Source organism: Athene noctua, chromosome 1, assembly GCF_965140245.1.
Source record: "Athene noctua chromosome 1, bAthNoc1.hap1.1, whole genome shotgun sequence".
In the NCBI taxonomy this organism is placed as follows: Eukaryota; Metazoa; Chordata; class Aves; order Strigiformes; family Strigidae; genus Athene; species Athene noctua.
This window is the reverse complement of record NC_134037.1, coordinates 82,340,120-82,361,140: the sequence shown is the minus strand read 5'-3', so window position 1 is coordinate 82,361,140 and position 21,021 is coordinate 82,340,120. Positions and strand designations below refer to the sequence as shown.

At 41.0% G+C, this 21,021-nt stretch overlaps 1 protein-coding gene across 2 annotated transcripts; it reads left to right on the top strand.

The window, feature by feature from the left end:
* Positions 1–5: 5 nt before the first annotated feature.
* On the top strand, positions 6–20,902 carry GNPAT (glyceronephosphate O-acyltransferase). Of its 2 annotated transcripts, none has more exons than XM_074896700.1 (16): positions 6–275; positions 3,741–3,929; positions 4,565–4,741; positions 5,595–5,724; positions 9,154–9,281; positions 9,737–9,812; positions 10,408–10,559; positions 10,650–10,780; positions 11,434–11,657; positions 14,155–14,400; positions 15,090–15,169; positions 17,692–17,832; positions 18,689–18,788; positions 18,875–18,968; positions 20,105–20,166; positions 20,458–20,902. In XM_074896700.1, exons 1-16 carry the CDS (start codon positions 21–23, stop codon positions 20,499–20,501), a joined length of 2,229 nt encoding a protein of 742 aa, XP_074752801.1. In that variant the 5' UTR covers positions 6–20; the 3' UTR covers positions 20,502–20,902. The 2 variants fall into 2 exon arrangements, with proteins under 2 accessions (XP_074752801.1, XP_074752800.1); XM_074896699.1 differs by having other exon boundaries at positions 3,738–3,929.
* Positions 20,903–21,021: the final 119 nt, after the last annotated feature.

The following is a 21,021-nucleotide window of genomic DNA, read 5'->3' as shown; positions in this document are numbered from 1 at the left end:
CGGCTCCCGTCGCCCCCAAGATGGCGCCGCCCATCGCGCCGTCTCCCCGCCCTCTCCCGCGCCTGCCGCAGCGCACCGGGCAGCCGGGCCGGGGCGGCGCGGGGCTATGGGCGCCGCGGGCGGCGGCTGCGGGCGGGAGGCTACCGCGACGGGGTAGGGCGGGTGAGCGGGGCGCGGGGCGGCGCAGCGGAGCTCGCAGGACCATGGCGGCGGCGGCGGCGGCGGCGGGAGCAGCAGCGCCCGGGCGGGCGCGGCGAGGGGCGCCCATGTACTCGGTAGGCAGCGGCGACGCGGGGGAAGGGGGCCGCCCGCCTCACCCTCGCGCCGCGTCGGTCCGTTCACTCTGGAGCAGCGTGACGGCACTTGGCGCGACCTCCCGCCCACCCGCTTTGGGGCTCCAGAGGGGGGGGGGTTCTAGGGTTTCTGCTGGGCGCGGGTGTGTCGCGTACAGCCTCCCAGGCCCTACCCCTGTCGTGGGGTGGGGGCAGGCGGCGGCGGCGCGGCCCTGGAGCGGGGGCTGCGCTCTGCCGCACTCGGGAGGGGACGAGGCCAGTCCCAGGCCCCGGCGGGGCCAGGTCGCGGCCAAGCGGGAAGCGGACGTTTCCCCTCAGAAGCTCACCTTCCCCAGCCGCTGCGGGCCCCAAGCCAGCCTAGCCTCCACAGTACCAGTTCTGTCAGTCGCGACAGTCACAGCTCCGGATCCCGAGTGCCGGTTTTCCCCTCAGATACGCTGTGAAACGCCACCTGGCCTAGAAAATGTTGGAAGCGTCTGGGACTCTTTAGAGAGATTTTGTCCAGCAGTGCTGGGACCAGGCCTGGCAGAGAGGCTGGGTGGGCAGCAGGTGCCTGAGCACTGGGCGCTTCGCCAGGCTGCCCCGCGGCTGCCCCAGAACCTGCCAGCGACAACGAATTCAGCACTAGTAAACTGTCACGGAGATGGAGTGGCCAAAGAGGGTTTTCCTGCATTACACAGTGGAAATTACTTCACTGACCTTGTTTTTCCTCTGTGGCTCCTATGCCAGCCTCAGACAAGGAGATTTGGGCGTGGGGTGCTAACCCCTCCTCTCTGCTTGCACTGGGGAAGAGGGGGAAACAGCTCCTGGTTTTGGCGGAGATTCCCACACTCCTCTCCTGTGTCTCCTTGGCTGTACGTTGGTATCCCAAGTGCATCATGAGCACCCTTGTTTTATTGCTATGAAAGGTTATGTGGAAGGAGAGGAGTTCCAGGCTCCTGCTGTTTTGCTTTTGTACTTCACCGATGTTGCAGTAACACTGCACGTAACTGAATTTTCTGATGTCAGGGTTTCCAACAGTGTATTTTCTAAATGTGCTTTCAATCAGGCAATTGAATCTGGAGGAACAGTTTGGCCATAATGTGCAAAAGCAGCATTCTTCTTCTTAAGCGATTGGTAAAGTGGGTGTTTTGGCTCCCTCAGCACTACTTCAGTACGGGGCGTGAAAATAACTATTGCCACAGAGAGAAATCAGTTGCATGTCAAATCCGGAGACATCAAATGGGGAGCAGTAGTGGAGAGGTGACTTTTCAATTGACCGCGGCCTTTACAAAACTGGTTGCCAGAGTTGTGTTGGGGAATGGCTGTAGCAGCACGGTGCTTGCTGATGTGGCTGATGATATCCGAGCTGATTGCTGGGGTTTTTTGTCTGGGTTTCATGTAGTTGCACATTGCAGGATTTAAACTTTGCTAATTGACATAAATGTTGCTTATATTTTCTGAGCAATGACTTGTTGCATACTGATCTAAGTAGGTGTATATTTAGAGACAACTAATAATTTCTGATGCTATTCTGAGCTCTCTTTTTTGCTATTACAGAGCATAAAGGATTTTTTTTCTGTTTTATTTTTAATCGAGGGGGTTGATATAAGGTATCAATGACAACAGATGGTTAATACAAAGTATTTCCAGTCCTCTTAACAGTTCTTAGCTTACTTGGCTCTTGCAAAACATCAACTAGTTGAATGCTGTGGAAGAGGAAAGATTGAAAACTGTAATGCTAAAGTATACAGGAAAAAAACCCTAAAAGTTTTAAATTAATATGGGCCTGGGTTTGATACCTTGTATAGGATTTTTTAAAAGTCCCTGGAGAGTTCATTCTGTGGTTACTGTGGGACAATTCTCTAAATTACGGTAGTGCGAAGAAAAGTTAGATGACCTACTGTAGTAGAAGGATGGTATCCAAATTTGACTATACTGTGTGGGGAAAAGAATATGAGAAGGTCAAACATCATAGCAGGATTTGTGTTCTCTGAAAAAATGAAATTGGCTTTTGATACAGTTGAGGCTTTGAAGGATTGTTTTTGTGGCTCTTAAGTGGAGATATTCCTGTTTTGAGGTTTTTTTGTTTGTTTTGCCACATTATCTTGTCTCGATGAATGGACAGGAACTAAATGTTTATTCTCTACTTTAAATGTCAAATGCTTTGAGAGTGTTGCTGATGTGGCTGTGGTCAGCTGGCAGTGAAACCTGACTCCCTCTCCCAAGGTTGAAAACCCAGCCGCCACTGCTGGGCATTTTCCTTATCTCTTCCTGGTGTTCTGTATGTTTGCTGGCCAGACTTACCTCTCAACACCAGAAGAGGTTACTGAAAGAGCTCAGGAAACAACATGTTTTACCCTTCCATTATCAGACTGGTTCTGCACAGATTGTATATAGGGAGAGGAGGAAGAATGAATGGAAGGGATGCCTGTGCTACCCTTCAAGGGATGCTATAGAGGAAGTCATAAACATTTTTATTTTTAGCATCTTCTTCTAATAAATATGCTTGATCATAACCAATACTTTCCTATTTGTGTTTCACAGAGGCTTGCTCCAGTTGCCTTGCTTGTCTGGTGGCTATTGCTGATATTTTGAAGTTTAGAGTAATACATTTTCAGTTTTGGAAAGACTGAGGGATCATTCATACAAACTGTGGTGTTCTAGAAGATAATAGGAGACATCTCTCTCCAGCACAGGGGATACCTACTGACTTAAGGGGAAGAGTTTTGTCACTGATACTTCTGCAGCAGGACAGATCCACAATTAGTTCTTGATGTACCTTTTGTTTTCCTGCTTAGCAGTAGTGTTGGTTACTCAGAGGCTATACTCTCTTTTTACCTCTGTGTGTACTATATTGCATTTCGATCTTCACATGGCTGATTATGTGGGGTTTTTTGTCTGTTCCTGCCTGTGTTTTATGTACCTTATATCCAGGCTTGGTGAAAGCCAGCACAAATCACTAAAGTCCCAGATGCAACTGAAAGTAGCAGGGATTATTTTTTTATGTGTTAATGATTGTTTTTATAATGTCATTATGGCATTGTCTTCATGCAGCTGTGAGAGTCAGAATCAGAGGTATTTTAGTTAATACCTATTAATCACAGAGAGGCTGGAGGCAAGGCACTTTAGCTTTCAAAGCCCAGGCGTTTTCTCAACTTCTTCCTCTTGGGCAGAATTAAGTAACGTGGCATAGGGTGATTTGAGGATCTTTGCAGTTGGAAAGGGTTGAGGTTTTGTTTTGTTTTTTTTTTCCCCTTTTCTTTTTAGTTTCTTTCTGCAGCACTGTTCCAAACGGGTAGTATTTGTTCATGCACTCAGAGTGTGGAATGCAAACAGTATAGAAAGCTAAAAATAAACCCCAAAGATTGCAAAAGTATTGCGTGCCGTTATTTTGGTACTGTAGCCAAGCAGACCACTGAATGGCTAGAGACAGTGTCTCATTCTTTATTTGTATGTTCCCAGCAGAAAGAGCTCATGTCAAAGAAAAGAGATGAGTTTGAAGATATCTTGGAGGAAAGACGATTGTCCAGTGACTTGAGATACGCGATGAAATGTTATACTCCTGTGATCTACAAGGGACTTTCACCTTGCAAGCCAAACGCTATTAAAAGTGCTGTTCTCCAGTCAGAGCAAGTTCAATATGTTATCAAGCAGGTGAGTCTGGAGATTGAGCTGTAAGACAACATGCATTGAACACAGACGAGCTTTGTGTGGCAGCAGGAAAAAAAGGTGATTATTTCTGACCTCGTCAAATATGACAGCTGTAGTTTGAAAGATAGTCCAATAAATTAGTAACATTAGAAACTGAAGCATGATAGGGCTGAGGTTCTTCAGCCAAGTCTTAAAATCTAACCCAAATGCACTTCAGAGATTTACGTTGTGAATATCCCTGCAAACACAAGTTTCATTTTACTAGTCAAAATTGCACACAGCCTTCTTCAGATTAGTAATATAAGAAATGTTCTTTGAATTTAAATCTCATCTGAGGATGCTAGAGGTTAAAACATTCAGATGGGGTGTTTGGGGGGGGGAAAATTGTTGCACACTCTTCTCCCCCCCACCATTGACATTTAAGCTTATTCTTGATTTTGAACAGGTTTAACTTGGCTTTCTCTTGTTGGCTGACACCAAAGAGATTCTGTATGATTAGGTGCATGTCTATCACATAAAATAAAATCTGGACTGCTGCAGTAGTTCTGGCATAATTGTTGTGGCACATAGAACGGTGTGCGTGGGCAGAGAGAAGGGAACAACATCTGACTGCTATTTTGTTTTGTTTCTCTTTTTAGTTAGCAAAAGAGATGGGAGAATCACCTGATATTATTCAAGAAGAAGCCACGGAAATCCTGGATGAGATGGGCCACAGTATGCAATTAGGAGCTGTCAGATTTTTTGCATTTACATTGAGCAAAATATTTAAACAGCTTTTCCAGAGAGTTTGTGTGAATGAAGAAGGAATGCAGAGAGTGAGTACTGGTGGGGGGAAAAAAAAAGTTACAGTATTTTCAAATACCAGTCCCTTGGACAAAGGATCTAATCTTTGCTCCAAGTAACAAATATGAAAAATACCTTTTGAAAAAAAAAAAAAGACTGCACTTGTGTTTGTTACTTCATTTCTTAATAAGCGTGAGGGGAAAGACAGATGATATGTAAGTATTTTAGAGGCAAACTGTCAGCAGGACTTTTTGTACATTTTCTAAATGCTTCCTATGGTAAGGAATACCATGTGTTAGCAATTTTGTTAGATCAGCCACTGTGAGAGTTTTTCTATCTGATACTGTGCATTTAATAATGCATTTAGCTGAATTTGGGGTGAAAACCTAATGTTATGTGGCTGAGTGGGTTGGCTGTTCTGCATAACCTTCATACAGCCAAGAATGGTGAAACATTGTGCCCCTCTGAGGCAGGAAATGCTTTAAATTTGCCTCAGTTGCCTGGGGAGCTGTTGTCCCCCTGTTTCATTGCAGGATGCTGCTGTTCTGGAGGGTGCAGTACATTCCTTGGAAGACAGTGATGTCAGACCTGACAACCCCTTTTGGGTTTCCCATCCCCATCAAAAGGGATTTGAATTAGACTATCAAGCCCTGGCTTTTGAGTCCTGTAATGCTTGTGAACCACAGGTTGCTAGTCTGGAAACAACTGCTCCAAATTTCCTGTGGTTCCATGCTGAAAAAGGTATAGCGTATGTGGTCAGAGAAACCACCCTCAAACAAATCAGCTTCTGTTTGCCTTAAGCCCTGTGAAGTTCTGTACTGCAAATTTCAACAGTCAGTCTGTAAATACTGGAACAATATTGTTTGTGCTGGTATTTTTTTTTAGTTGCAACACGCCATTCAGGAGCATCCAGTTGTACTGCTGCCCAGTCACCGAAGCTACGTAGACTTTTTGATGCTGTCTTATTTGCTATATACGTATGACTTGGCTTTGCCTGTTATTGCTGCAGGAATAGGCAAGTATGTTCTTTTAACAATATTTTCAGGATTCAGAGAATTGGTAGCAAGGAGTCTGGTAACTGCTACTATAAGTAGGTGTGTTTAACTTCTATTCCAAATATGTCTTGTTAAAACCTCTTTGGGTGAGATGCTCACAGCATCTGAAAGCTTCCCATTGCTGCTGAGTCCAATTAAAGGTGAATTTTTTTCGTAGCAAATTCACCCAGAAGTCTGTAGACCCAAAGTTGGGGCAAAGACAGGTGTTTTGAAGAAGATTTCTATGTTGCTTTTTCAGCCTGGGAACAGGTGAAAAGTTGCCCAAGAGCTAGTGTGTATGCAGAACCCTTTGTGATACTTTGTACAGTTTTAAGTGCAGTCATAGTAGCCAGATATGAAGTGCCAGCCACCTTGGGCTTGTTGATGATGTGACTGATACCCCTGAAGGATTGGCAGAACTCTGTTGTGTGAAGTGCTGAGAACTGAGCTAGCTGGGAAATGAAATTTCACATCAGAGGTCATGATTTTGGACATACTTAATTCTAAAGCAGATGAAGCCAGTATATTTGCAGGAAACAATTTTTGAAGACTTTAACAGTGAATATCTTCTAAGTTAATGTGCTTTTTGGAAATCCAAACCCTGACAGCACTTAACAGAGAAACCTAATCTTGGAAGTTTCAGGTATAAACCAGGTCTTCTAAGCAGTCAGACAACAACCTCAGGTCTGGTGCAGTGCTGTAATGTGCACAAGAAAGCTAGAAGAGATCTGGAACCTACTACTCTACTGTAGTCTACTTTTCCAGTCAGGAGGTTAGGAAAACCAGTATATAATCAACAGAAGCTGGGAGAATGTGCTTTCCAGGGAAGATGAGATTCTGCTGATCTTCTTTAGTTAGTGGTACCTTGCCTCTGGGTGATGCATGTTAGATTCTGGTGAATTCAGAAGTTGGAGTCTCATAGCTGCCTTGATCAAGGTGTTGCAGCTGCTCACCTGTCATGTATTGTTCAGAATCTGTGCACATGCTGACGTAGGTATCAGTGTAATCTTTTGCTGACTTTTGGATTAGAGCCTTTTTTGAGTTTGGAGCCTCAAAATCAGTATCTTGAGATACTATTTGCTTAGCTTAGAGGGATTTTTTTAGTAATTAGCATTTTTTAAAGTGTTTCGGGGTCAAAGTTCTTCAGAATTAGAGGCTTGCCGCTTGATTGTACTGCTGCATGTGTGTATTAAATTTCTCTGGAGAAAACACAGTTCTTTATGGTTCTAGTTGTATCTACTGCATGTTGTGTTAGATGTTCACAAGATTCGGTTTACAAATTCACTCTCAAAGTGGTACTTAATGCTGACTGCAGAGATGCTTTCCTGATGTAGATGGTAAGTGCCCCTAATTTATTAGTTATCACTTGGTTTCAAGCAACATATGGAAAGACCTATGGGGATTAGCTAAGGGAAGGTAAATAGTTGCAAGTAACATCAGAGTACATGCTCATACAGTACATTAGCAGGAATCTAGCTGGTGCTGGGGTCATGTTTCTGTCTCAGGTCTTGGGAGCAAGTCAGATTAGAGGCTGTTGTGGTTTGAGCCCAGAGGGAAACTGCACACTGTGCAGCCGCTTGCTCACTCCTTCTCCCTCAGAAACGGGAAGGAGAAAAATACAACAAAAGGCTCGGCAATCGAGATAAGGACAGGGAAGGATGCCTCACCCATTATGGGCACAGGCAAAAGACAGACTTGTTAGGGGAAGAAAAAGAACATCAATTTAATTCAAACACCAACACCAACACTTAACGAACAGAGCAGGACAGTGAGAGGCTTTACCACATCTTAAAAACACCTTCCCCCCACCCCTCCCTTCTTCCCTGGCTGAGTTTTGCTCCTGATTTCTCTACCTCCTCCTCCTGCAGTAGCGCAGGGGGCATGGAATGGGGGTTGCAGTCAGTCCTTCATACATTGTTTCTGCCACTCCTTCTTCCTCAGCAGATGACTCCTCATACTCTTTCCCTGCTTCAGCATGGTGTCCCTCTCACAGGAGACAGTATTCCATGAACTTTCTCAAACATAAGTCCTTCTCATGGGTTGCAGCTGATCCGAGCTGTTCCAGTGTGGGTCCCTCCCATGTGTTGCAGTCTTGCCAGCACTGAACTACAACAATGCAGACTTCCCACAGAGTCCTGGGCTTCTTTGGGCACAGTCACCTTCTCTGGCATTGCATCCTCCATGGGCTGCAAGGGGGCTCTGCCTTGGCGTACCTCCCGCCCTTCCTCCCCCTCCTTTATTCCACTGACCTCAGTGTTTGCCTGAGTGTCTCCCTCAGAACTCCTCCTCCCAGATTTCCCTTAAATACGTTATCAGAGAGACACGGCCACCATAGCTAATTGGCTTGGCCTTGGCACAGAGGTGGGTCCAACTTGGAGCTGGGGGAGCTGTAGCCACTTCCCTCAGTACCAAACCTCCGCTGCACACACCCCCCCAACACATTGGCACAGAGCTGGTGAGGTGGTGTGGGCTTGAGGTATGTGAAAAGATGTGTTTTGGTCCCAGTTTGTGTAGTAGCAGCGTGGTGGGAAGAGGCACTGTGCATGCAGCCAGCATCCTGATTGGGAGGTTGAGTACACAGCAGGAGAGTGGAAGTAAGAGAGGCGACAGAGTCTATGTTGTGGTGAGAGGAAGGCTAGTAGGAGGGTAAAGGAAAGAGATAGACTTCTGCACATGGGAAGCTCTGACAGCTGCTATTGCTGCCCAGGGTCCTGTAGCCAATTTCTTTTACTCTATTTTTTTCTTATATATATATGTCACATATATGTGTGTGTGAAACATTATATGACATCTTCAAAGCAATCATTGACTGCGTTGCAGCTGGAAACAGCACATGGCCAACTGCTGCATAGACTTATTTTAAATGCTTCCCTAATAAATTTGTAATGTTGTTTCCTTGGTTTTGACAAGTTAAACATTGACCATAGTTGCTTAAAACTAGAAAACTATAAAAAATTTTAGCTGGTTTGGTGTACACCTCCCAAAGTGATGAGTCAGGATCACAAATGGTGTAATATAGTGTAATTGGTCAGTTAATTTCAGTGTCTTCTAGGATACATTCAGTGGTAACTGATCTTTCTGAAGATGAGTGAGACAACATACTTCAAAAACTTAGTCTTTATTATAGTTGAAATCTGACCATCTAAATTACAAAAATAAATTGCTCTAAGTGAATGCTGCTAACAAAAAAAAATCAAAAGCCTATTATAATATGCCGTTTATGTCTATGTAAGTCTTGCTAGACAATTTGGAAGCAAATAAAGGTATTTGCAGCAACAGGATCCTTGAAAGAGATCTTCCTTGCTCTGATCATTGAATCAGTATATTAAAGAAAGTGTTTGATTCTGCTGGTTGATATTAACCTGTAAGTTCTGTGTATGTGGTTTTGTCTTTGTTTGATTACTTTTCAGATTTCCTAGGAATGAAAATAGTTGGTGAGCTGCTACGAAGGGCAGGTGCCTTTTTTATGCGACGTTCCTTTGGTGGGAACAGACTCTACTGGGCCGTGTTTGCTGAATATGTAAAAACCATGTTAAGGGTAAATAAATTAGTGAACTCTCAAAATATATGCTTAAGAAATACTTTGTTGGAATGATTCATGTGCAGTGTGCACAATGTTATAGCTATGTGACTAGAAGTTTTCACTGTGATCTGATTAAATGCGTCTTACCGAAGAATTGCTGTAAGTGAAGGGCATGTGTGCACTCCGTTATTATAGTTCGGCAGTAGATGGTAAACAAATTGCTGCTCATCGGTTGCTTTGGATCATGTGCCCATATCTCATGACAGACACAATATTTTTGCTAATATGACTATATGGTGTGGCAAATACAGTGGATGAATATAAGTTTAGAGATGACTGAAGGTAGACATGCATGGCGTTCAGTAAAAAAAGCTTAGGTACATTTTAATTACTTAAAACTATTTGTGGGCAATAAAGAAGAAATGTTTTTATTTTTCTGACCAGCTTTTTTGTTTGTTTTACTTTTGAAGAGTGGCTATGCCCCAATTGAATTTTTTCTTGAAGGGACTAGAAGCCGCACCGCCAAGACTTTGACTCCAAAGTTTGGTAGGTTTATTGAAAACTTGCCACTTTTCATTATTATTAGTGTTTTCATTAGTGGCTTTGTGCTTTGTAAGTTCTTCAGACAGGAAGGGATGTTAAAGTGGTGAAAAATTGGTGAGGTCTTTCAGAATAGCGGAAAACACTATGGTTGGGGTTCCAAGGCCATACGAAGAATGGCAATAACAGTCTCTTGCACTCTACTGCTTTCTCTCCCTTTGCCCTGTTGTGTGCTTAATTGCATAACTCTTCACCTTTTCTTTATAGAAAATAGGCATCCCCTGACTAGCAGAGAAATATTGTAAGCTAACTGTAAAAGTAATGGGGAATCTTTAGAAAGAAGATGCTGTGTGAGTGCCGGGCAGTGCTGCTGAAAAGAGCACAAATAGCTGGCCAAATGCATTGCTTACATTTGTTTTAAAGCTTGGGCAATGTCTTGTGCTTCTGCTTGCTTGAAGAGAGAAAAGGTACATTGCACACCTATTAGCAGTTTTTAAAATTTGAAGATATATTTTTCAAAGTTAAATTGCATTTGCCTTTCCCTTCTCGAAAAAGATAAGTGATTCACTTTTTTTTTTCTTTTTTTTTTTTCAATTTGCAGGTCTTCTCAGCATCGTGATGGAACCATTTTTTAAACGTGAAGTCTTTGACACGTACCTTGTTCCCATCAGCATCAGCTATGAGAGAATATTAGAAGAATCTCTCTATGCATATGAACTTCTAGGAGTCCCAAAGCCCAAAGAATCTACATCTGTATGTAAATTCCTTAAGAACAAAGCATAGGTGGATGCATACACACCCTGTAGCACCAAAATTTGAGTTTTGTTCTTCCCGTTTTTGTAGGGGTTGTTAAAAGCCAGAAGAATACTCAGTGACAATTTTGGTACCATACATATCTACGTTGGACAGCCGGTATCACTTAGAACCTTGGCATCTGGTAGAATCAATCGGTGCCCATACAATTTGGTTCCCAGGTATCACATCTTTCCATGGTATATGCATAGGAAAAGCATTTGTTTAGTCCTCACCTATGTAAAATAATTAAGATGTTCTCTTATACTTTGTTTTCAACTTCTCTCACCTCCCCTCCATTGGGCTATTTAGACTGCTGAACCCATTTTGTCTAAGCAGAAGCTTACCATGCTTGTAATTGGGTGTCTCTGAAACAGGTTGTTACTTGTGTAACTTTGTACTGTGTCAGGAAGATGCCATTTTAAACTGTAATGATGATGTGTGAGCCAAGCAAAGCTCTGTTTTCTGAGAATTTGGTGATTTTGACATTTAAAAATTATGCCTTTGTCTCCATTCTTGCTCTGTTACTGCAAACTGTTTTGTGATCATCTGCCTGGGAGCTGTAGCTATATAAAACAATGCTTTTGAATTTTTTTTTAAGATAGCAAGTATACAGCATCAACACAGAGATTTGTGTTTCAAATGCTGTCATGAAGCTACTAATGTTTTGCTCTGTACTTCTGCTCTACATGGCACATTATTAGAATCACTCCCCAGCTGTTAGGTGCTGTAAAGTAGTTATGGATCTGGGAGCAATATGGAAGAAGTCAGGAAAGGTGTGATTTATATTTCAGTTTTTGGAGCTCTTTACCTTGAACTGCATTGTTTTCTTCAGGCATCTTCCCCAAAAGCCATCTGAGGATATCCAAGAATTTGTCAGTGATGTAGCTTATAAAATGGAACTCCTGCAAATAGAAAACATGGTTTTGAGCCCGTGGGTGCTAGTTGCTGCTGTCCTGCTCCAGAATTTGCCAGCCATGGATTTTGAACTTCTAATAGAAAAGACCCTGTGGCTTAAAGGCTTAACACAGACTTTTGGAGGATTCATTGAATGGCCTGGTACGCGGAGAAAGTGTTATTTCTATTCCTTTTGTTGCTTATGAAGGATAAAATCTGTTTCTGTGGAAGCAGTGTATAGTGACAACTTTACAGAACGTTTTCCTCAGAGTTGTAAATGGATTTTAGGATAGGCTAAAAATAATGCTAAGACCTGACAGGTTTTGACTTAGCCTGTAGAAGATAATACTTTGAAAAACAGTTAGGTGGAAGCAGAACAGGTATTTTACTGTTATATCTTGAAGTGTGGAGCGAGGGGGACATTATAGGGTACATATTAGAGTACTGAGATTTGCCTAGTGTCTTTCTGAACCCTATGTAAGTCACAGGCAATTACCACATCTGCAGCAGTCAACCTGGTGTAATGCTATCTTTATTGCTTGATACTGACTGTAGTGTAAGTTGTTACTGTGACAGAGAACTAGCAGAAACAAATGGGTGAGAGAAAATCAAAACTATAAGTTGTCTGTTTATTTTTAAATTTCATTTTATCCCCAGAAACAGTGATGACTTTTGATGCGAAGGCTTCTTTGGTGGTTTTACTTATATATTTCTACACACACACTCTCTCTTTTTAATATACATAATGTATATGTATATATTGTATGCTGAAAGGTTGACTCTCCTTCAAAATTTTCTGAACAATTGTTTTAAACTTCTCTTGGTGAGCCAAGGTGACACAAGTAATTAATTTTAGAGCTTTAGGATGTAAGTGGTAAAGCTAGCAAAGGAAAATAATGTTATGCAAGGGCATTTACCTTTTCACTGTAGGCAGATTTAAACAATGGATCTTTGCTTTTGTAGTCATGCGTATAATCAAGGATCTCTCTCACTACTTCAGTAAAGAAATAGGAGCAGGGTACAGTTATAACAGAACTCTATCATATCTGGAAGAAAACTACTTCTTTCAAGGATTTGCACTGCAGTGAATGTGGAAAGGTCTGCCTCTGCCAGCCTGGTAAAAGGAAGAGTTTCGTGGCAATATTTAAATATAATTTAGAATCTTATGGCTCAGTAAACTGAAAAACGTACCACATTCAGGTTTGCTTAGGTATTTTGTTTATTTTCTTACCAACAATGAATAAACTTCTGCTTTAGTAGAGTTGTAACATAGTCAGGGAATAGCAAATAGCCATGGTCATGAAATAGAGGAATGATAACAACTGAGGAGATTTTGTTGGAGTGTGCTGGCCCTCCTCTAGGTATCAGCTGCATAGAAACAGGGTTTGTTGTTTTGTTCTGGCTTTTCAATAATTTGAAAGAACAAATACACTTTAAAGGCAATGTCACAAAATCAGCCACTACAGGTACCCTGTACATTCTTCTATCACCAAACAGCTAGTTGTTTCTGCCTTTGTCATGCTGGTTGATTGTTACAGGCAGAACATTTGCTTGGCTGTTAGAAATTTTATATTAAAAACAGGAACTGCAAAATTACTCAGACTTCTGCTTCTTACTGCATTGAGAAACTTGGGAGCTTTAGCAAAAATTGGAACAAAGTAGGCTGAAGGAGCAGATTAGATGCAAGGAGATTCTACATGAAATCTATGTTAAGGGGAAAGGATATGATTTTCTGTTTTCTGTCAGAGGCTATATTGATTTGATATGCTTGTGGTGCTGTGAATGGGTAAAATATATTTTAACATTCAATAAGAGGTTTTTATTGCTTCTTTCCTTGCTTGCCACAGAGTTCACATTTAATGCAGGGAATGTTTTGGTACCATTTAAAGTGCAAGGTACTCTGAAGAAGTAAGTGTATTTTTAAGACCTGAGATGCTGTTCTTTATCTGAGTAAAGATTGCAGTGTGTCACAACGAGAAAAAAGCTTGACCAAAGCCCACAGGTTTGTGAAACGTATGCCTGCCTTCAAAGAACTTTGTTTAAAAAAACCCCAATAAAACCACACACTTCCTTGCTTTAGGCATTTTAAAAGGATTGTCTTATGAAACAAGAAGAGATTTGGGGTTAAGTACAGTCTGGTTTCTCTTTGAGCAGGTATATGATGTAATGATACTTATGTTAGGATTTCTTTGAGCATAATTTGGGATGAGGCCTTCCTTGTATATGACAGTTAAGGAAAAACATTATAAAGATCTATGCATTTGGTTCAAAGCTTGTAGTGCCAGAAATGCCTAAACAAAGGTATTGTCTCCATTTCCTTACTGATGAATGTATCCATCAAACAGATATATCCTCTTTTATTTGGAGGCTCAGAATACTTGTCCCAGAGACAAAGAAAGTATTTGTCATCGATAGCAAGTAGAAGAATTTAAAGTGCTTTAATTACAGAAATGTCTGAAATTTGTTCTCTCCATCTCATATTATGCCTAGGCTGCCAATTCCTCGTATGGATTATTTTAGAACATCTCTCTAACTGAACGTTTGGTGTAATAATTGGCCTTTGGTGATAAAACTTCATGAAATACTGGTGCATTTTAGGCTGTTTCAATAGAGTTATGTTCCCTTTTGCATTTTCCCGAGTGTTGTGTTTTCCTGCTAGATAACCTGTGTGCCAAAAAAGCAGTTGTGTCTGGCCTTGCTCTGCATTCCAACATTGCTCGACTTGTTGATGGCCATGTGGTCCTAAATGACAAAGGAGTGGAAGATGGAGCTGTAGGGGAAATCGTCTTTAAGCGTGCTCTGGCCATCCTCATGTGTGCCACGTACAGAAACCAGCTGCTGAACGTGTTTGTGCGTCCGTCTCTGGTGGCAGTTGCCTTGCAGATGACGCGCACCTTCAGAAAAGGTACGTCTGGGGAGCTCTGAGAGTCTGCTGGCTTTTCCCCTTGCGTTGTCACTGCACTGCCAGGTTCCTGCGACTGCTAATGGGAGCTGAGACCATTATCTGGAAAAGGTCCCATGACATAAGGTGGATGTGCTGGGAGGGGATGGGGGTATTTTGCTTGCCTTTTTTGTTTGTTTACTCTTTGATACTTTTGAAAGTTAGTATATTCTGCTGAGAGGGATGAGTTGATCCCAGTTCCTAAGTCTTATTTTGTTGGTGTTCAGCAGACCAGCTTTTTAGTTTACAAATTATACATAGCTCATTATGCAATTACACTTGCATACAGTGCAGCCAGTTCTCAGTTTTTCTTCTCTTCCTACTACTGTTTCCAAAGCATTTCAATGTTTTCCAGTACTTGGCTCTTAAAGAAACTTTTCAGAATATGTACCTTAGTTTTGTGCAGCAGCTGATTATGTGGTATTTAATGCATGTTCTGAGAAGCTACAACCCCCTGCTCTTTCCTTCTGGTAACAACTGAGTCAAGTGCTTTGAGTATTTGCTGTTCTGTTGTGGTAGTTTCTGCTGTATATGTATGTGTGCTTTTAATGTCAAGTCCATATTTTGTTTGAAGTAGGTACTCTCTCTAAATGGCTTTTCACTGGGATATTTTAAATTAAGTTTTTAAACAGCAGTACCATATGTTTTTTCAGAGGAAGTCTATAACTGCTTCAGCTTCCTGAGAGATGTTTTTTCTGATGAGTTCATCTTCTTTCCTGGCATTTCACTGAAGGTAAATACATCCTTTATATAAAAATACTGATGGTAATACAACAACTAAAATAGCATCTGATTTCAGGGCTCTGCTGAACAAGTGCTTTGTGATAAACACCTGCAGTGATACCAACTTGATCTGTAAGTGGGAGGAAGAACTTTAAAATGGGGCCATTTGGTTAGTTGCAAATCATTGTCTGAGTCCACAAGGTTGCATATGCAATCTTCTCCCCCCCACTCCAGTAAAAAACTAAAAATCCTGAAATTGCCCAATTCTGAACTATTAAAATGAACTGTAGCAGAAGTTTGGCTTTTTTTGTGTAAAGCTAACAGTCTTCCAGCATAAATATAAAAAATATTTGTAAAGTAGTCTTTTAAATGAAGTATAAATGCTGTCTTCTTGCTCTGCAGTTATGAAAGAGACCTTAGGCTGTGAAGAAAAATGGGGTTAGATTTAATTGAATTCTGTCACAGAGTGGATATGTTCTGTCAGCTCAGAAACAAACAGGAATTCTCATTGAGGGTACACCAGGATAATTTTTCCCAGAAACTCTTGCAGACTGTGTAGCAGAGGGGCACTGCTGCTCTTTCAGGAAGTTAAACTATAGGTATTGTACCAATTAATGATCAACCATTGTATACCTTTGTTATCTTTGACAAATAGAGTATGCAGTTCTAAATTTAAGTACCTATTGTCCTCTGGTTGCTTATATTCCTTCTAGTGCAGCTGTGATCAGTTGTTTTGTGTAGGTCTATGTGTGTGGTCTGTGATGGCAGGGCTACCAGAGGACTATGCAAACACCCAGTGCCTTGTCTCTTAAAGTACAGCTCTGTACCCACCGCTCCTTGACTGCACAGCATGGCAGCATCTACTCTGTAGTGTTTATACAGTGGTGTTTATAATGTTCCTCTTAAAACACCTCTTACAGTGGTGTTTATAATACAGTAGTGTTTATAATGTTCCTCTTATACCTTGAACTCTGAATGTTTTGATGTTCCTGTGTGTTAGTAAATGTTAATATTTTGATGGTTCATGATTGAGCCCTTTTAGATTTTTATTACTGGTATTTACCTCGTGTAGATTCAGATAGTACATTGTGAGCACTATGTGGGAAGTGCTTATAGTAAAACCTGATTTAAATTTTTGCAGCCAAGATCTTCTACAGAGTTGAGGCAATGCAGCCTGTGAAGGTTTCTGAAGTGAGAACTTTCTTAATGGCGTAACAGTGTCCCTTGTAGAGTCTTATGGAAGCTCTAGTTGCATCCTATTTGCTTGAAGAGTTTTCCCTCGTTTCACCCCCCGCCCCATACAACCATTACTTGGACAAAGCCAGTATTGTTCCTGGTACTGCCTTAGTACAGGGCTCAGTATGTCTTTGTGCTCTCCTAATGCAGCTGGACAGGCACAAGCTGTGAAAACTGTGGGCAGCGCTTTGCTTCCTGTGGCACTTGATGTGTCAGTTTACATACATCTGCTGGGTTGGAGCTGGCTCTAGTCCAGCCAGCTTGAAATGTAGGTGAGCATAAATTCATTAGTAGAAAAAATGTCTCATACCCACTCAGTATAAACTGACAAATCCACATGTAGATTTCATTTGGATTTAAAACTGATCAAATGTGATTTTTATCAGTGCTAAGGCCAGATAATGGATGGTGATATTTGTGATCTTTCCTGAATTAAAAAAAGAGATAAGTATAATTTTTATAAGAATAGTCAAGACTTGCAACTCTATTAAAATATCATAGATTTTTATATGGAGGAGAATTGGGCCTTTTTTCAAAGGCTGATTGGCACTGTTATGTTTAGTTTTTATTGTTAGCAATTGTTGACTCTTGCAGGTTTTTTAAGTACTGAAACCAAGTAGGGAACATGAAGATGACTGGCTATGACTGACTTCACTGGAGTCAGATGAGAAGAGTTGCTATAATGTTAAGGGATCTCTTCACAACCTGCCCCTCTAGTCGTCCATGTGTCTGTCATGTCTGTGTACCATCCCCTCGTCTTCTGTGTGTGTGTGTCTGTTCTGTGCCCCCTCCTCCTTATACTGATATTGGCAGTAAAATGGTTTTGTCGTTGACATTTCCATAATTTGTAACTTTGGGCCATCTTTTGTAGCGGGCAGGTCAGTGAACTGTATTACCATTTATTTCAAACAGTGGACATAAGATAAAGGCAAACCCTGACTTTAAAAATAAATAAGTAACACCCACAGAAAAAAAATCTAAACCAGGGAACCTGACCCTATTCTCACGAAATCCCGAGGGAGCTCAAGCTGGCTGTTATAATAGCAGCCACAGCTGATTTCTTTGCTTCTAGGCGTGTTGCAGATTGAGATACTGCTGTGTTTAAGAACATGTTCCAGCTGCCTTTTTATAAGGGTATTATTTCTGGTATGTAGGAAAGTTTTGGGTTGAGTCTCTTGAGAACTGAATTCAGAAATGGAAGTGGTGTTGTGTTGTTTTTGTTGTTGACTTTGTGGGGAAAGGTAGCTGCACTTTTACTGTAGATGTTAAAATTTCAGTTACGCTTCTCTCTCCCAGGATTTTGAAGAAGGATGTTTTCTACTCACAAAATGTGATGCCATTCAAACAAGTCAACAGGAAATCTACCCTACTGACAAAGGAAGTGTTATAGTATCTTTCTTGTCAACTATGTTCAGACCTTTTGTGGAAGGTTATCAGGTATGCAGTTCTTTAGAAAATTGTCTTTTTTGTCCTGTGTTTTATAGGGAAACTAGGAGAGCTGTGATGCTTCTGCAGTACAAATAGATACTTTTCATGGTTGGGGAGTGCAAGAGTTGCAAAATAGCAGTAATAAGTATCTTAAACACCACCCTTGCCCCAGGATCCCTGTGATGGGCCACTGTGGGTGTATAAGCTTCATGGGGAGTGTGCTGCTACCAGTTTGATTGTTCTTTCTTACAAGGAGCTCTTGCTTAATTCATTTTACGTGGGCTGTCCTGCCAGGTGCGGAAATGAGTTTGCATCTCGTATCTGATAGCTTTTTTGGGGAGTCATTAACTGCATCCATATCTCTTCAAAGTCTTTTGGTTTTCCAAGGTTTTAATAAGACTGAACACTTACATTCCTGTAATAAGCAATGTATGTGAAAAGAGGAGGCTAAAATCTTGGGTATGTCAGCATAATATTGGTACGACTGTAGACATCTGAACCTAGTGGAATCTGTTCATGATCTGCTGTATGACTTGGGATGAACTGTACTGATTTGCCCTGTTTTTCCCATCTCTAAAACAGATATTGCTTTAAGAAAAATATACTGCTTTGATTGTGAGAACAGGAATGTTAAATTAATGTCTAAGGTAACTATTATAGTAATACTGAATCACATTTTAATATTAGGATTCTCATGCCTGTTAAACAGTAATAAAAATTTCAGATGCTTTATGTAATGATACCTTTTGAATTCCTCTCCTACACTTCTCAAAGTGTAACAGCATTACTTATGAGGACACGTCTGTAATTCATAACAAGCTGATGATCAAAAGAAAAGAAGTGCTAATTTAAAAAAAAATTTTAGTTAATTTTCAGATACCTCTCAAAGGAAACAAAAGAAGTCTTTACTGAGAAGCAGTTTATACCTGGAGTCCGCAACTTTGTTTTTCAACTTCTTGAGAAGGGTGTGTACAGTCATTATGCAATATGATTTTACAAGTGTAGCCTGTTAATGGACAGTGATAAAACTTTTAATTGTGTTTCTCTGTAGGGAATACGCAGTGTTATGAAGCACTGTCTTCTGACATGCAGAAAAATGCCTTAGCAGCTCTTGTGCAACTAGGTGCAGTGAAGAAGAAGAAAATGTAAGTAGCATTGGATTTTTGGTGTGCAGAAGTCAGTGTGTGGTCTTACTGGCAATTCTTAATGACTGAGCTATTAGTATGAAGCAGAACAGCCTGAGATCAGTCAGATGAATGTTGTTTGGATTTACCTGAGTCGTGGTGAAGACACAGGTAGTTCCTTTCTGTACATGTTGTAGAAGATGAATGGCACCCCCTCATAGTGAAAACACTCCTGTAGGACCCAGCAACAAAATTCATTAATTTGCCAGTAGGCTGCTTCTGACTCGGTTTACCTTTTGGATTTCAAAATTTCCTCCAAGGCTTTGATAAGCAAAGAGAACAGTCCTGCTTATTTTTAAAAGAAGAGTTACTCTGTGTATTAAAACAAGCCTCATGAGGCAATGTAAGAAATAATCGGGAATGCTACTAATTTTTAGAGGGTTTCTAAATGAAAGTTTAGTCAATAAAGTCTTTTTATGTAGTTCATATCTTATAGGCCCGAGATTAAAACCCAACTATTGTTATACAAAAATAGTGACATGCATTTCTTGTTATCAAATTAATCTGTGTTGTGGTGCTTCTCACTGTATTTAAAAGTATAACCGTGGAAGTCCCTGATACAACAAGTCCCCACATTGTCTTGAGTGTTTCACAGAACTTAGTTGGCAGCTGATGGCCCTGAGCTACTTTCTTATGCCTCTGTTCAGGAAATGAATTGGTTAAGGTTTTTAATGCTCTTGGAAAGTGCACAGAGTACTGCCACATCACTGTGCTGAATAGTTGTCTATAGCTAAATTGCCCTTTCAAGTAAAAGGAATAAATTAGTGCAACAGAATTTGACATCAACTGAAGATTCGGTTCAGTTTCAGAAAGACAGTCTTGAAAATGATATGGTTGAAAACAAACATTTTCTTCCTGCAGTTGTCCCTAATAAAAAACAAGGAAAAAGAGATTCATGGGGACTGTGACCAAGGGGAAGGATAAGAAACCATAACTTCCTAAAATACAATCTGCTTAGAAGTCTGTCATGTCCTTAATATGTATGCTGTCAGGATGAAAAATATGATGTAATTATGAAAATGTTGTTTATTTGTATAAAAATGTCTGGAATAGGAAATAGTCATTGAAGAAACAGGTTTTTTTTCTTTTAACTGCAGGTCCAATGGATTCACTTACAATGTAAATCAAGAGGCTGTTAGTAAAATCCTGGACATGTTTGGTAAGTGTTCTCTAATGAATTTGAAAAGGGGTTCTCAAGTTGTAAATTAACTTTGGACAATGCATATATGTTAGATGTAGTGTATTTTCCTTAGTAGTTCCTTAGATTTTTCTGTATAAGAAACCTAATGCTTTTTTAACAATACTTTTTCTGATGTCATTCACTGCAGCTTTGAATCTCCTTTATTTGAAATGCTGTGCAACCCAATGACCAAGGAAAATGAAGCAAAACAAGTAGTTTAACAGTGTTATTTACAGCATTTTGATGATAATATTTTTTTCCCCGTGTTAGATGCCAGGATACCTGTACAGAAACCTGTGGCTGCACGACTCTGAGTGGCTCCTGATGCTGTGAGTGGATGTAAGCACCTGCTGAGAGCACCCACCGGCACCCAGCAGAGCCGGGCCGGGAGCTGGCCGGGTTCCCCTCTCACCCGCCATGGCCAGCCTGAGAGGCTGAGGGGTCTCCCTCAGCAGGGTGGCACGCCATTACCGCTTAGAAACTGTTGCTGCCAAGGGTTAGAGTTGTATCCTCACTGTGTTTTGTTTTTTAAAACAGATTAAACATAGTCTTTTTTTTTTTATATATTTAAAGAGACGTGTGCAGTAATGGCTACTTAAATACATTTTTCTAGACTTGTAACAAGGAATGTGATTGGTTTCAAATATTTCATGGATGTGAAAATGTAAAAGAGAATTAAAAGAATTGCTATTAAAATTAATATTTAGAAAAATAAGTTGCTGGCTGGGTAAATGTAAGATAAGGCCCTAGGAATGAAGAGCACAAATCAGATCTTGGGCCATAACCAGAAACGTTAATTGTGTTGGGTTTGGTTTTGGCATTATTTTAATTACA

Coding starts and splice junctions, on each gene's coding strand:
- GNPAT (XM_074896699.1), top strand. CDS start 21: ATGGCGCCGCCCATCGCGCCGTCTCCCCGCCCTCTCCCGCGCCTGCCG. Junction 11,658..14,154: donor AGGATTCATTGAATGGCCTG/GTACGCGGAGAA, acceptor TTTTCCTGCTAG/ATAACCTGTGTGCCAAAAAA. Junction 17,833..18,688: donor CTTTTGTGGAAGGTTATCAG/GTATGCAGTTCT, acceptor AAAAAATTTTAG/TTAATTTTCAGATACCTCTC.